At 37.3% G+C, this 15,247-nt stretch overlaps 3 protein-coding genes and 2 non-coding genes across 6 annotated transcripts; 2 read left to right on the top strand and 3 right to left on the bottom strand.

Moving 5' to 3' along the window:
* The first annotated feature begins 259 nt into the window (after positions 1–259).
* Positions 260–4,792, top strand: LOC104236184 (plant UBX domain-containing protein 10-like). Its single transcript, XM_009790064.2, has 4 exons — positions 260–1,313; positions 3,318–3,488; positions 3,589–3,792; positions 4,291–4,792. Exons 1-4 carry the CDS (start codon positions 540–542, stop codon positions 4,519–4,521), a joined length of 1,380 nt encoding a protein of 459 aa, XP_009788366.1. The 5' UTR covers positions 260–539; the 3' UTR covers positions 4,522–4,792.
* Positions 4,793–5,388: 596 nt separating this feature from the next.
* On the bottom strand, positions 5,389–5,462 carry TRNAV-AAC (transfer RNA valine (anticodon AAC)). Its single transcript has one exon. It is a non-coding gene; the product is annotated as a tRNA-Val (tRNA).
* Positions 5,463–5,770: 308 nt separating this feature from the next.
* Positions 5,771–5,844, top strand: TRNAV-AAC (transfer RNA valine (anticodon AAC)). The gene has a single exon. It is a non-coding gene; the product is annotated as a tRNA-Val (tRNA).
* A 1,668-nt stretch (positions 5,845–7,512) lies between these two features.
* LOC104236185 (protein yippee-like At4g27745) lies at positions 7,513–9,725 on the bottom strand. Of its 2 annotated transcripts, none has more exons than XM_009790066.2 (4): positions 9,572–9,725; positions 8,989–9,065; positions 8,749–8,884; positions 7,513–7,960 (listed from the first exon to the last, which is right to left on the bottom strand). In XM_009790066.2, exons 3-4 carry the CDS (start codon positions 8,839–8,841, stop codon positions 7,733–7,735), a joined length of 321 nt encoding a protein of 106 aa, XP_009788368.1. In that variant the 5' UTR covers positions 8,842–8,884; positions 8,989–9,065; positions 9,572–9,725; the 3' UTR covers positions 7,513–7,732. The 2 variants fall into 2 exon arrangements, with proteins under 2 accessions (XP_009788368.1, XP_009788367.1); XM_009790065.2 differs by having other exon boundaries at positions 8,749–8,887; positions 9,572–9,723.
* A 3,775-nt stretch (positions 9,726–13,500) lies between these two features.
* On the bottom strand, positions 13,501–15,009 carry LOC104236186 (uncharacterized). Its single transcript, XM_009790067.2, has one exon. It carries the CDS (start codon positions 14,934–14,936, stop codon positions 13,896–13,898), a length of 1,041 nt encoding a protein of 346 aa, XP_009788369.1. The 5' UTR covers positions 14,937–15,009; the 3' UTR covers positions 13,501–13,895.
* Between the last annotated feature and the right edge of the window lie 238 nt (positions 15,010–15,247).

The raw sequence follows: 15,247 nt of genomic DNA, 5'->3' as shown, positions 1-15,247 counted from the left end.
TTGTCTAAAGACTAGATGCTGTAGGGTACGTCTTAAAAGTGCTCCTCCACTACGTCGAATAACAAAATGTTATTTAACAATATCAAACAATACCATATATCCAAATATTGTATTTATAAAACGATACGATACGATACAGTACAATACAATACATTATAAAATAATGGGCAACAATGATACTAACATAGTGTACATCTTTTGTGACGCATTTGTTTTGCTAATTTGCTCAAAACAACCGTATTAGTAGCCGGGGCCCCGAGTCGTCGTCGGAGTGCGCCAATGACATCACATTATTCTTGGTAGTTGTAAATTGATAGCTCTGCTCCGTCTGAAAAACATGGGAATGGCAGATTTGTTATTCCCAAGATAGCCAGAGGCAATTTTGGCCATAAAATAGAATCAATAATATCTATTTTTCTCAATCTCATACTCTCATTTGTCATTTCATCGAACAGGTAGTAGTCAAAAACCCCTAACTTCCTTAAACTTCTTCTGAAAATTATACCACTATAGTGAGAATTTGAAAAGGAGAAATCAGAATGGATGATGTAGCTGATAAAGTAGCTAATTTTCAAGCAATAACTGGACTTGAAGACTCCGATTTATGCACTGAAATTCTCTCCGCACATAATTGGGATTTCGAACTAGCGATCTCAAATTTCACCTCCAGTTCCACCGAAAATTACCGTTCTGCCACTGTCACTGCTTCTGAAGCTACCACCAGTACAATTCCCGAAGAAGTCGAAACCGGACTTGTTGTCGGACAGCCGCCAGGACTCGCTTGGAAGATTATTACGCTGCCTTTTTCAATTATCTCTGGTAGTCTAGGGTTAATTTCAGGAGCTGTTGGATTTGGTGTGTGGGCTGCTAGTGGAGTTCTATCGTATGGATTAAGCATGATCGGGCTGAATTCGGGCCGAAATGGTGAGTCGTCGGCCCGTTTAGTGTCCGTACCCGCAGCAGTATCAGAGGCTATGGATTTCGTAGCGAGTTTTGAGAGGGATTTTGGTAATATAAGGCCGAATTTTGTAGTTGAGGGTTTTATGGACGCGTTACAAAGGTCTAGGAATGAGTATAAGCTACTGTTTGTTTATTTGCATTCACCGGATCATCAGGATACGCCTGTGTTTTGTGAAAGGACACTTTGTAATGAGGATTTGGTGGCGTTTATTAATGAGAATTTTGTTGCTTGGGGTGGAAGTATTAGAGCTAGCGAAGGTTTTAAGATGAGTAATAGTTTGAAGGCTTCAAGGTTTCCTTTTTGTGCTGTTGTAATGGCTGCGACGAACCAGAGGATCGCTTTGCTTCAGCAGGTTTAACAATTTATAGTCATTTAGAATTGGAAATTTACACGACAGTTATATTATTGTTTTGTTTACTGCAAATTGCTGGTATAGTATATGATGGATTGAATGTTCATTTATGGAAATAATGTGTAGGTTGGTGTTTGCGTGTGTGTATATTTTGGTCATAATAGTTCGTGTCTGCTTATTCGCACCTCGACTACTCCTTTGGTTCATGCATCTTTCCATCAGTATAGGTAATGGGAAACTATGCTCAAGGTTAGGCTAAGATAGATAGAAAAAATCACCTTAATTTTTTTCCTTTGTTAGGAATTGATCCCTTGTCTCCAATGCTTCTCATTCCAGCTCCATTGGCCACTAAGCACACCATTTGATGCATGAATTGCTTGTATATTATCAGTTGTTCTCCTAGAGATATTTGGTTGAACTGAACATGATATTAAATAAAGGGTGAAGAGATTGCCCCTTTATAGTTTTTGGACTTTATGGATGACCAATGTTTATTGCTGTGTGAGGTAATGCATGCCAAAATTTGACGTAGCGGTGGCTGACATGTTTGATTGGATTTGAGAACTTTGTTTCTTGTGACATAATATGATTGAGGCAAAGATTGCTCTAGTTACAACATTGCACAACTGGTTTACCCCCACCAGCTTAGATGTGGAATTCTCCATTAGTATTTTGATTTGCTAACATGTCTTCTTAATAACTAAAGCAGCATAGCAATCTATGACATATGTGGCTTATCATAGTTGGCTTATAATTTTATGTTGTCCACAAACAAGGCATATGATCTGTCTTCTCACTCCTTTAAAAATAACTTCTAATCAAACAGACAAAAAGGAAACTCAGAGAATTTTTTGTACTTGAAGTATTGGTAGTTTCAAGATGTTAAATTAGGATTTTGGAACATTAGTTCAGCTGCTTATCTAATTCCAACAAAGTTTATATGCTATTATTTTGAACTTTTGTCGTATCATTAAAATTGTATCTAGAAGTGACTTATGCATTATGTGTACTCCTTCGAGAGTTCTTCGAGCACATCTGATTGTTGAATGCTTAAGTGGGATTATTTTAGTGATTTAAACATGACGAAGGCCTATGGTTGTTGGTTATAAGGAAAAAGGGCATGGTTATTGTCATTTTCCCTCTTTTGTTGTTGTTGAAATTGTAATATTTGATGAAATAGAGGAAAACATGGTTGATCCCTGTCGTACTCCTCACCCTTTCGCTACCCAAGCAGTTGAGTGTCTCTATGTCAGCGTGACTTCTGCTGAATGTATGTATCAAGAGAGTAATTTATCTTCTTTTTACTAAAATGGGCTCTAATCACAACATTACCTTTCTTCATTTTTGAATGAACAATTTTACATTCTTTTGGTTAAGTATGCGCAATGACTTGAAATAATTGGTACTTGTATCAAAATAAATTGTATGAACCTAAACATGAATAATAGAAGAGTAAAGGTGAAATGCAAGAGTATATGCCATAGATGTAAAGGTTCCAAAAAGTAAGATTACAAGACACATGGCTGTACAAAGGAATGACATTAAGGGGATAATAGGAGAATGCAACTAATTTATTCATAGTGAACTTGAAAGCCTTCCATGATTTTTGATGCTACTATTATCAGAATGGTTAAGTGTGGACTTTATTGTTTGAAGGGGGATAGTCAACTTGGAAAACAACATTGTCCTCCAGCTTTCTATTGGTGCTTTTTTGCCTTTTTTACCTGCAAACCTAACTTTGCAGAAAACGTTATTAGGCTTATAGCCTAAGGTGTTAAAAACCAATGATGTTATATTCCCCAGTCGCCACATAAGAGTCCCACAAAAAAGAGAAGGAAAAAAAAGGGAGCATACTAGAGCTGTCATCCCGTAATTGCTACTACTTCTGAAGGAAGCACACTTGTCTTGATGACCCTTTTTTTTGTGTAGAAAAATAGACCAGCTTCATTGATCTTCTTCCTAGTCCGATGACTTATATGCTTATTTTGGTGATCAACGCTGCAGGTGGAAGGGCCAAAATCTCCTGAAGAATTGCTTACAGTACTGCAAAGAGTGATCGAGGAAAGTGCCCCTGTGCTTGTCACGGCCAGGGTTGAGGCAGAAGAAAGAAGAAACAATATGCGTTTGAGAGAGGAGCAAGATGCTGCTTATCGCGCTGCGCTAGAAGCTGATCAGGTAAGTGCTTTTAGGTTCCGAATATGCCTTTCCCCTCTTCAAGTTATTTTTGCAAGTGGGTAAAATGCTTTGCATAGCTGAACTCTTTGCCCTTTATTAGGCTAGAGAGCGCCAGAGGAAAGAAGAGCAAGAGCGGCTGGAAAGGGAAGCTGCTGAAGCTGAAAGTAAAAGAAAGGAGGAAGAAGAGGCCCGGGAAAGAGCTGCCCATGAAGCTGCTGAAAGAGAAGCTACATTAGCTAAAATGCGCCAGGAGAAACTTTTGGCACTGGGAACTGAACCTGAGAAGGGTCCTGATGTTACTCAAGTAATCATCTTGCTCTTTATTCTGATATTATAAGTCTATTTTACAAAATTTGTGAAAGGCATGGTTTTTCCTGTAAGATAGAAACTTTAACTGCTCGAGTCTTATTTCATGATTCTCCTTTCATAATTTCATTTCATTCATTTGATTGTCCTAGCTTCGAAGAACATATACATGGAGGTAAACCATTGTTTGTAGAGTCTCGTTCAGTTCTGTCTTGAACGATTTCATCTGGAAAGATTTTGAATAGAGAAGATATAGTGCTAATAGAAGTTGTCCAGTAAAGGGATCTATCAGAAAGCATATGGAATCCTGAAAATTATCTTGTACTGGTTAACTGGTTTCTTAAGGTTGAGCAAAATGTACATGTTAAATGCAGATGATTAAAGGGGAAACAGAGGGCAATATAAAAACTGCAGAATCTTTAAATTTTATATGTGATTCTCAGTGATCAGAAAGATTTTGATGTTGATGTTTCTTAATCTTGTTTTGGTCATTCAGGTTTTGGTACGGTTTCCTACTGGAGAGCGCAAGGACCGGAGATTTCATTGTACAACAACAATACAATCGCTGTATGACTATGTTGATTCTCTGGGATGCCTTGAGGTTGACAATTACAGCCTGGTATCCAACTTCCCCCGCACTGTGTATGGCGCAGAGAAACTTTCTCTGTCCCTCAAAGATGCTGGATTACATCCTCAGGCCAGCCTTTTTATTGAGTTGAGCTCATGAGAACAGCATTAGACTGATGGTTCCAGTTAGAAGTCTTGTTCTAGAAAATTTCCTTCTGAAATATTTGTACTCAGCCATAGTTAGCAAATGCATTCATTAGACATATTGTTGCCTATACTATTCTACTGCTTTCTCTGATAACAGTAGGAAATAAGTGAATGGGATGATACTTCATTAGCAAATTCAAATACAAATTGTAAAGAAGCCTGTTTTACCATTCAGTATTAAAGCAACTGCGCTTTTACGGCAAGAAGGGAGAGACAACAATGTATTCTGCTTGTCAATTTCTTCAAGCCTTTACTAACATGGAGTCAAGTCTTCTTGTCCAATTTCACCTTCGTAACGTTGGTCTTTACACAAATGTTCTCCAGTTTCTTGCTCTAACAATTTAGTCCAGCAGTTGCTAAGACTAAGTAGAAGTGGAGCCTTAGAGCACCTGTAAAGTTGTTTCCATGCATGTAGGTCAGGAGTTTGAGCCGTGGAAGCAGCTGCTAATATTTGCATTACGGGCTCTGCATCAATGCGGAATGCTTTGTGCATCTGCCCTTTAGTTGCTGTTAAGCTGTCATTGACATGAATAACTTAAAGTGATGAAGAAAGACTAGCCACCAAAGTATCCCCATAATAGACACAGCTAACCGGAGCCCTATCAGTTCACAAGTTTTGTTTTTCGACATTATAGAATAAACAAGCAATAAACCAATAACAATTAGCCCTATAATCTATGCAAAGATCCTACACACAAAAAATAATGTAGAAAAAAGACATTAGGATAGTACTTATCATACTGTAAAAACCTGAAATATCCAAACCATGATTATGTGCAAAAACGAAACTGAACAAGTTGCCAAAAAATCGGTAAAAATTTGGCTTCGCCCGGACTCGAACCGGAGACCTTCAGTGTGTTAGACTGACGTGATAACCAACTACACCACGAAACCATTTTTGAAATCAATTTGCTCATTAAGTATATATTTAGATGCTATGAATCTTCTAGTAATAGTTCTCATAAGCAAAAGTTTTCGTTTTTGAGCTATGAATTGCTAAGATTCTATATATTCATTCTCTTACGAAACTCTCAGTTCAGTTTCTTGGCAGACGAAGAGTTTGCTGGAAATGTTAAATCGTGTTTAAAAAATTGAAAATGAAAGTTCAATGGAAAAAAACAACGTTATTAACGTAAGATTGCTAGAAATCCACTGGACATATAACTAATATGAATATTAATGAGCAAATTGATTTCAAAAATGGTTTCGTGGTGTAGTTGGTTATCACGTCAGTCTAACACACTGAAGGTCTCCGGTTCGAGTCCGGGCGAAGCCAGTATTTTGCTTGTATTTTTGGCAAATTGTTCAGTTTGGTGTTTGCACATAACTCATGGTTTGGATATTTCAGGTATTTACAGTGTAATAACTACTAATCCTATTGTCTTTTTGTTATTATCTTGAACTTCTCTGTTTCTTTTCATTTGGAAAGAATGACAAAGAGTAGCCCGACGCTTCAGGTTTAAATTTTGCCATCAAATGTGCAGTATTATTAGCAATCTTCACGTGAAAATTGAAAATGCCGGAAATTAAGTACATCCTCTGCTGCACTTAGAATATGTTATTGCCGCGAAATTATGTAAACAATTCTTTCTGCGGTATCATGAGAATGAATTGATTTTTACATACATGCTCATTAAGTGAGTCTTCATAAGGAGAAGTGTTTGCTTTTGAGTCGTAGAGGTTCTGTGTTCTCTCTCAGTTACAGGTTTACATAAGAAAAAGTTCACGTAGAGAAAAGAGATTAGACTAGTCATTGCACTAGTAGCGTCTACGAGCCTCCCGCTTCGGTACCATCTCCTTTTTTACCAGCCGAGCTGCCCTGTCAACCCTGAGTTTTAGTGTTCTGTTTCTTAGTACATGAAGAGTTTATGGGATGTTTTGCTGTATATTCAAAAGCTGTACTGGTTTTACCGGGATAGAAAATATTACTCCTTCCGTTCCAATTTATGTAAACATGTTTGGTTGGGCAAGGAGTTTAAGAAAAAGATGAAGACTTTTAGAACAAGTCAGCATATGTATGGCTATAATTTTTTGAAACTTGTGGTGGTAAACATGTCAAAATATTTGTGTGGTTATAAAAGTTTCTCGTTTAAGGTAGAATTAAAAATTTTAGCTAAATTATTTCCAAATATAGAAAAGGGTCATTCTTTTTTGAACGGACCAAAAAGGAAATAAGTTCACATAAACTGGAACAGAGGGAGTGTGTTACAACCAAAAGGTCTGCGGATACACAATCCTCCTCAGACCCCATGGTGTGGGATAATACTGGGTATATTATTGTTCTTGTAACCAAAAGGTCAAAGAGACATGAGTTATGTGAAGTAAACAAGTTGAAGGACGTCAACCATCGTATGAAAGAAAATCCCAGCGAGGCATTTCCTTTCCAGCAACAAATATAGATAACAGAAGAGCAACAACAACCCAGTAGAATCCCACTAGTGGGGTTTGGGGAGGGTAGAATGTACGCAAATCTTACCCGTACCCCGAAGGGATAGAGAGGCTGTTTCTGGGAGACCCTTGGCTCAGAGACAATAGATAACCACAACAGAAACCAGAAAAATAGTATCAGCATCGTAAAATACAAATATAGATAACAAAAGTAGCAAAAATTAAACTGTGGACAAAGCAACCACATTCACTTCATTTTCCTTCACACTTCCTCTCTATTCATCAAAGAAACAACCGTCTACATATAGGAGCCAAATCTCACTCAACAGCCAAACACATTCTTTCTAAGAAACCATAGTTCAACTGAACTTCTGAACAAGTTCATAAGAACTTCAACTGCTACATCTATCGAGTACAGCTGCAACGTTTCCCGAGTTATTATCAAACATCTTTCATCATGTCACAATGTCAATCTGATAGACTTTTCCAAGTGTAAACAAGAAAAGCAAAGAAGAGAATTGAAGAATTATCCATGACAAAGAATTCACGCAGTCTATAGCAGAAACCAAGAGGAGCAGATATTATAATTTTGTGATATTTACAAATTATGATTTTGGAGATAAAATATTTACAAGATTGTTCAGGATGTTCAATCCAATTGGACAATAAACATAAGAAATTTACAGATCAATGAATTGACATTTTGAATTGATGAGAATTGATTTAACATCTAACATGTATGAACATCAACACACTTTCACAGACTTCACAGTGGACTACCAGTTATCCTTGACAATCTTTGACTTCTCAAGCACGAATTTCCCTTCCTTGTACTTCTGCGTCTCTTCATAAGCTCGTTCGTATTTCCAGCCAAGAACCTCACGACAGTCGCAGCAATGGACATCAGCAACTGTATGGAGGCCCGTCATTAGCTGTCTATCCTCTTTTGGCCCCACGACTATGTTCATTGCATGAGAAAACAAAAATGCTCGACCATTTCTTCCCTAATGTCAAATTAGGCAACAATATATTCATGATAATATCTCAAGTTAACAAAAGGATAGATTTTGAACTGAAATAGATAACATAGAAAAGACGAAGATATATTCCCCATTAAGCCACATTTTTCCAACTTGTTTCCTTTTCAGCTATGTCGCACGGACTCTCCAAAATGTTGTTTCACCGTGTCGGATCCGACATGCACCCAACAACATTTTCGGAGAGTCCTAGCAACATAACATACAACCTACCTGATTTGCGAGAGCAATGGGAGACTTGCTCCATAGAAACCCCCCCAAAGAGACTTTCCTCCCCAGTATTCTCTATGGGCAAAGGCACTCAGGTGCGCTTAAAGTCTTATTGCCTATATCTTATCTTACGACAAGGTCGCCACCCCGCCTTCTTTTTCAGCTATGCATCTGAACTACAAACACATAAATGCTCATTTCAATAGCATAGGAGCCACTTTTCTTGTATACACGGAAAGATCATTGCTTTGCTGTTAGAGATGAGTAGAAAGAGGTGTGACAATCCAATTATCCAACTTCATAGTGTTATCTTTGACACTGTAAACACTAGTGGCAATGGCTAACTAAAAAACTATCACTACACAACACAACAACAGCTACGCCTCAATCCCAAACAAGCTGGGGTCGGCTAAATGAATACTCACTGAACATGTTTCTCCACTTAAATTCATCTCAGGCCAACAATATACAATCACCATATGCTTAATAAAATATTCGCATTCATATAATTCAAAGCGAAATGAAAAAATCCCAAAATTCCTAACCTGAAAAGCCTTAGAAATGATGTCATCGTGTAGTGCAACTTCATTCTTACAATTGCAGCAACTGTACAATCTAGGGCCAATAATTTCAGCCATTGATGATCAAAATAAGCACACTTTTCTCAATAGCTGTGACACTCTTCTAAGATCATCACAGCAATATGTTAATTACCAAGCAGAATACAGTTCCAATAAAACCAAATTAACCACAAAAACAAAGTGCAAAGCAAAAAAAGATTATACCTTTATATCTTCAAGAACTACAATATGCTATCTACTCAGCCTTTCTTCTTTGACCAAAAAAGTGTATCTGTTTTTATCTACAAAAAGAAAAAAAGGCAGTTAAACAGTGGTGATCTTAACCATCAAAATCAAGTTTTGTTGAAAACCAATTAGGACATAATCATTAAGTGATGATCTTAGATAATATACCAAGAAAAAAAAAAGGGAAACTTGGGAAAACTAAGCAACAAAGATCCAATTTTTATCTTAGAGGGGGAAAGAAAAAGGAGAAAAAGAGCACAACCCAGTTGAGAAAAAGTAAACCCCATTTGGAAATAGTAGGTGAAAAGTCAAGATGCTGCCATTTCAAGGGGGGAAAAAAAGAAAATAAATTCAATGAATACAACTAAAAAGTATAATTATCTGTGTAGGCTGCAACTTTTAATGAAAGAACTTCTCTAGCTCAAAATTAGATAGGGATTAGCTATGGATATTAGCACTTGCTAAATCAAAAAATGAAAGAAAAAAAATTAGTGCCAAAATAATATTCCTGTTATTAATTACTATAATAATTATCTGTGTAGTTAAGGAGTCAAGAAAAGACCTGGTCATAGTGTCAGGGTAAGCAATGGCAGATTTGATCAGTTGGTTTTCAGAGAGAGAGAGAGAGAGAGAGTGTGTGTGTGTGTTGGGGGGTTGTCTGTACAGTGGGGTAAAGCAAAGAGGGGTGTCGGAGTTTGGTGAGTTTATGATTACAAAAGATGACAAGCAGATGAATTGGAAGCATCAAGATAGACGACAACGTTTCAAGTGACTAATATTTTGATGAGAGTACATGCTCAATTCAAAAATAGCTAGCGTTTATAAAGTCATTAAAAAATAGCCACTATTTTGCTGCAACACAAAAAGTTTCAGCATAATATACTGGAGATCGGTGCACTTGTGTATGAACTTCCAGCATATTATGCTGGAACTCCAACATGCGGAAAGTTCCAGTATAATATACTGGAGATTGGAGCACCGATGTTCCAATCTCCAGTATATTATGCTGGACTAGTATATTATACTGCAACTCCAGTATATTATATTGGAGTTCCAGTATACTTATGCTGGAACTCCAGTATATTCTACTGAAGTATTTTTCGGATTTTGAATAGTGTTTTTGTTCAGATTTATCTTTACAGAATAAGTGACTAAATTTCGATTACTTTTGAAATTATAACTATTTTTGAATGACCACTTGTAAATCTGGTTATTTTTGAATTTCTCCCATTAAGGCCATTTACTAATGATTATGGACTCTGTTTTTTACTTGTTTTGTTCCAAGGTGTTTACATAAGAAAATAAAAAATACTTTTTGACATATGTCTGACTTATATTTAACGTATATATTAGATATATGTAAAGTATTAAAATTGTTTGTTGAAATGACTGATTTTCATGTCTTTTATTATTTTTTTCCCCTTCTTATAAAAAAAGAAATTTTATATTAAACGAGTTTCAATAAGTTTATGGTAAAATGGAGATATTTTTAAGTTGTTTCCTAAAACAAGTGCAATATCATTCCTTTTAAGATTTAGTTTGGATGAAAAAAGGGCAACAGAATGGTGGTCATGCCAACTATGTTGTATAAGGCTGAATATTGGCTAATCAAGAGTTCCCATGTCCAGGAAATGAAGGTAGCAGAAATGGGAATGTTGAGATAGATGTGCGAGCACATCAGGTTAGATAGAATTAGGAATGAAGTTATTGGGGACAAAGTGGGTGTGGCTCCTATTGAGGACAAGATACGGGAAGCGATGTTTAGATGGTTTGGACATGTGAGGAGGAGAAGTACAAATACCCCGACAAGGAGATATCAGAGGTTAGCATTGAAAGGCCTAGGGAGGGGAGAGGTAGGCGGAAGAAGAATTGGGGAGAGGTGATTAGGCAAGACATGACGCAGTTCCAGCTGACCGAGGACATGACATTTGATAGGAAAGTGTGGAGGTCGAAGATTAATGTATAGTAGGTTAGGTAGTCTAGTGTTTTTCTTGTCATACCGGTAATACTAATACGCACTTTCGTTATTCTGTTGGTATTAGGTTTCTATGATTATCTGTCATTTTTTTCATTTCGGTCATCTTACTATCTTGTTGTTATTTATGCTACTTTTACATGGCTTCTCATTGTTGCCCCTTCTTGTTTTTCTTTTCATTAATGTAATACTTATGCCTTCCTGAGACGAGAGTCTATTGGAAACAACTTCTCTATCTCCACAAGATAGGGGTAAGGTCTGCTTACATACTACCCTACCCAAACCCACTATATGGAATTATAGTGGATATGTTGTTGTTTATGGATGAAAAAGGGATAGCCCTACCCAAACTCAATACTGTAATAAGTCGTATTTGATCATTCATTCCATTGAATCTGTGCGCGTCTTCTTGTGCATCAACATCGTATTAATGATCAAGGAGAAGATCACAATTGTGATCAATAGCATCTCTACATGCACAAGGTAAGAGTAAGGTCTGCCTACACATTATTCTCCCCAGATCTCATTTTACGAGAATAAACTGGGTATGTCGTTGTTGTATAAACTATACTTGTTCTATTCTAATCTTTGTACCAAAACACAACAGAAGCACGTATTGTCCATCAGTTTTAGACCAAGCTTTTGGATTCAATTAGCTTGGATCCAACCTATGCATTGAAGCAGATAGGAACCAATTGCGATTAAATAGATTTTTGTATATACATTGAAGTAGTCAAAGTCTAAACATAGAAGACTAAGTGAGATATGAAGTATGGCGAATACTTTATATTCATTTTACTCTAATTCATTCCAATATCAATTGAATGAGTCTCTAATTGTGTGAAAAATGTAATACTATGGATACATTGAAGCATCAATCCCTCGAACTTCTTGAACTTGGCTACATTGAAGCATCAATTGAGCAGCACATCTATTGCAAAGCTTGTAAGAAAGAAGTTAAAAGGTCGTACCCTAATATGTCTAAGGTGATCATTTGGTCAAGAATGATATAGGATGCCAATGATATAAGCAACTCAAATTCTAGTCCCATTACTCAAAAATCAACAAAAAGGCAGAAAACATAAATCTTCCAAAATCTACCACTAAACCTAACAAAGTTCAAATTTTTATTCACTCCAGTACTTCTCTTCACCATGCTTAGTATCTTTCTGATCATTATCATCTTCACATCCATCAACCAAACTCATCTTAAACTTCTTCATACCCTCCACAGCAGCTATTCTAAACTGCTATAGAGTATTTGTATTTTGTAAGGAACTGCTAAAGAAGCAAATTTTCATGCCAAGACTCATTGTCATACTCAAAAGAAGTAGAATTAGAGCCATTAGCAACTAAAACAATTACGAGTACTAAAATACAACAACAACAACCCAGTATAATCCCACTAGTGGGGTCTAGGGAGGGTAGTGTGTACGCAGACTTTACCCCTACCCTGGGGTAGAGAGGCTGTTTCCAATAGACCCTCGACATCCTTCCCTCCAAGAACTCCCCACATTGCTCTTGGGGTAACTCGAACTCACAACCTCTGGGTTGGAAATGGAGGATGCTTACCATAAGAGCAACCCACCTCGTAATCAATGAAAAATCAGCTAAATAGAGAGGGGAGGAACAATTAACCAAAAGTCTTCTCAGCCAGAGAAAAGCCTCTATTGCATAAGAGGCTCGAATTCTAAACTTGAGTTGGTCCAATTACACAAAATCAAGAAAAAAGCATAACATAAAATCATCCAAAATCTACCACGAAAACTAACAAAGTTAAAATTTCTGTAACAAATGCTAAAGAAAAACATCCAAAACAAGACTGATAGCCACAACCACAAGAGTTAAATTATAACAGCTAGCAATTGAATTACAAGTAGTAAAAGAATAAACCAAAAATCAACTAAAAAGTAAGAAACAATAAACCAAAATCTAAAATTGAACTAGTCCCATTACTCAAAATCAAGTAAACAAACAGAACATAAAATCTTCCAAAATCTAAAGTACTATAGATGAGTACTCCTATTTCATAAGGAACTGTTAAAAAAGAAGCAAACTTTCATGCCAAGACTGATTGCCACACCCAAAATTCCTCAACAAAGTAGAATTATACCAGCTAGCAACTAAACCAATTTCAACTACTAGAATAATCAACGAAAAATCAGCTTAGAAGAAGAAAACAAACAACTCTCGATCAGACAAAGAAAAAGCTCTATTGCATAAGTAGCTCAAATTCGAAACTTAAAGTAGTCCCGTTACACAAAATCAAGTAAAGAAGTACTTCTCTTCACCATTGATTTTTGTAAAGAACTTTTAGAAAGAAGCGAAATTCCATAGCCAAGACTGATTGTCATATAACCAAAATTCCTCAACAAAGAAGTAGAATTAAAACAGCTAGCAACTAAAACAATTACAACTACTTAAACAATCAACAAAAAATCAGCTGAATAGATATGAAACAATTAACCAAAAGTCTGAGCTCTAGTGCATAAGAGGCCAAGTCCCATTACCCAAAATCAAGAAGAAAAAAAGCATAACATAAATTCTTCCAAAATCTACCACAAACCTAACAAAGTTCAAACTTTTATTCACTCCAGTAACTTTTTTATGACCGAGCTATCGGTTGGGGACCCAACACAGCTGGCAACTAAGTACTTAAGCAATTAACCAAAAATCAGCTAAAAGACTGAATCAACTAACCAAGTATTGCTCTATTGCATAAGTAGAGCAAATTCTAAACTTGAGCTAGTCCCATTACTTCAGAAAAGAAAAGCATAACATAAAATCTTCCAAAATTTACCACAAAATCTAACAAAGTTCTTTTTGTTATGACCGAGAAATCTGTCTAGGCCAACCCTTAAGAATTTGAAACTCGCGAACAATAAGCTCGCCCCTCTATCCTTCTCCATTTTTATTCACTCCAGTACTTCTCTTCACCGTCTTTACGATCTTTTTCATCACTATCATCTTCAGAACCATCAACTACACTCATCTTAAACTTCTTAACATCCTCCACAGCAGCATTTCTAAACAAGCCAATATCCACTGCACCCGAAACCATATGATACCCTCTTGATTTCAACTTCTCAGGTCCATCGTGTGGCATTGCAAATCCAGATAAGTAGGCTCCACCTTCAGCTGGGGCGCGCTTTAACACTCCCTTTTCAGCTGCATTCAGTACTTCCCTCACCTTCTTATGCCCTGGGTCCCACAAGTACCCTAAACTCGCACTTAAATCCAACGGCCCCATTTGAATGCAATCAACCCCTTCAACAGCCGCGATGTCTTTTATATTTTTTACGCCGTCAGTGCATTCTACTTGACACATGATTAGTAAATCGTCGGAATAATTGCTTAGATACCCTTCGTCTATTCCGTAGCTCGAGGCTCGAACGACAGTGTGAGCTGATCCCCGGATTCCGTTGGGAGGAAAACGGCAGTAAGAGACGGCCTTTCGGGCAGATTTCGGGCCGTCAATCATGGGAAACATGATACCCTGCGGGCCGAGATCGAGGGCTTTTTTAGCCCAAGTAGCAGAGGATTCTGGGATACGGAGGATGGCAGGGGTGTTAGTGGCGGCTAAGGCGTGGAGGCACGGGAGGGCATCGGAGATACCGCCGTAGCCATGCTCCATGTCGACGACGGCGAAGTCGTAGCCGGCGAGACCGGCGATTTCCGCCAGAGTTGGAGAGAAACTGAGGAGGAAAATGCCGTAGAGGGTTTCGCCATTTTTCAGGCGAGTTTTGAGGGGTAGTGGGATTTCGGAGGTGGTGGCGGCGGCGGGTACGGCGGAGGATTGGAGGATTTTGAAGTTGGGGTTTAGGGTTTTGAGGGTTAAGGATTTTTTAATTTGCGGAACTAGACAACGGAAGGAAGGGAAAATTGGAGAATTAGAAAGGAAGGATTTTCTTAGAGTTGAGAGAGATGATGGAGGAGAAGAAAGAGTGGCCATTACTGAAATTTTTGGCTGTCAAATTGTGGGATCTATCAAAAGATATACTTGGTAAGACTCCTGATAAGACTAGGATAAGTAAAATAATCAAATGTATTCAAAAGATAAAATGATCAAATTCGTCCGGTAATATTGAGTAATTTTGTCCAATAAACTTTTAGTTTAATAACTAGTATTAGTACCCGGGCGATGCGCGTATAATTAAAAACATGATCTACATCGTAAAGTTTAATATGTTAGTATTAATACCATCTTTACAACCAAATATTAAAAGCATTTTAAGACTCCAATAAAACTTTCATTCCATCTCC

Source organism: Nicotiana sylvestris, chromosome 12 (assembly GCF_000393655.2).
Source record: "Nicotiana sylvestris chromosome 12, ASM39365v2, whole genome shotgun sequence".
NCBI classification, from domain to species: Eukaryota; Viridiplantae; Streptophyta; class Magnoliopsida; order Solanales; family Solanaceae; genus Nicotiana; species Nicotiana sylvestris.
The sequence above is the reverse complement of the archived record's forward strand: the minus strand, read 5'-3'. Positions and strand labels throughout refer to the sequence as shown.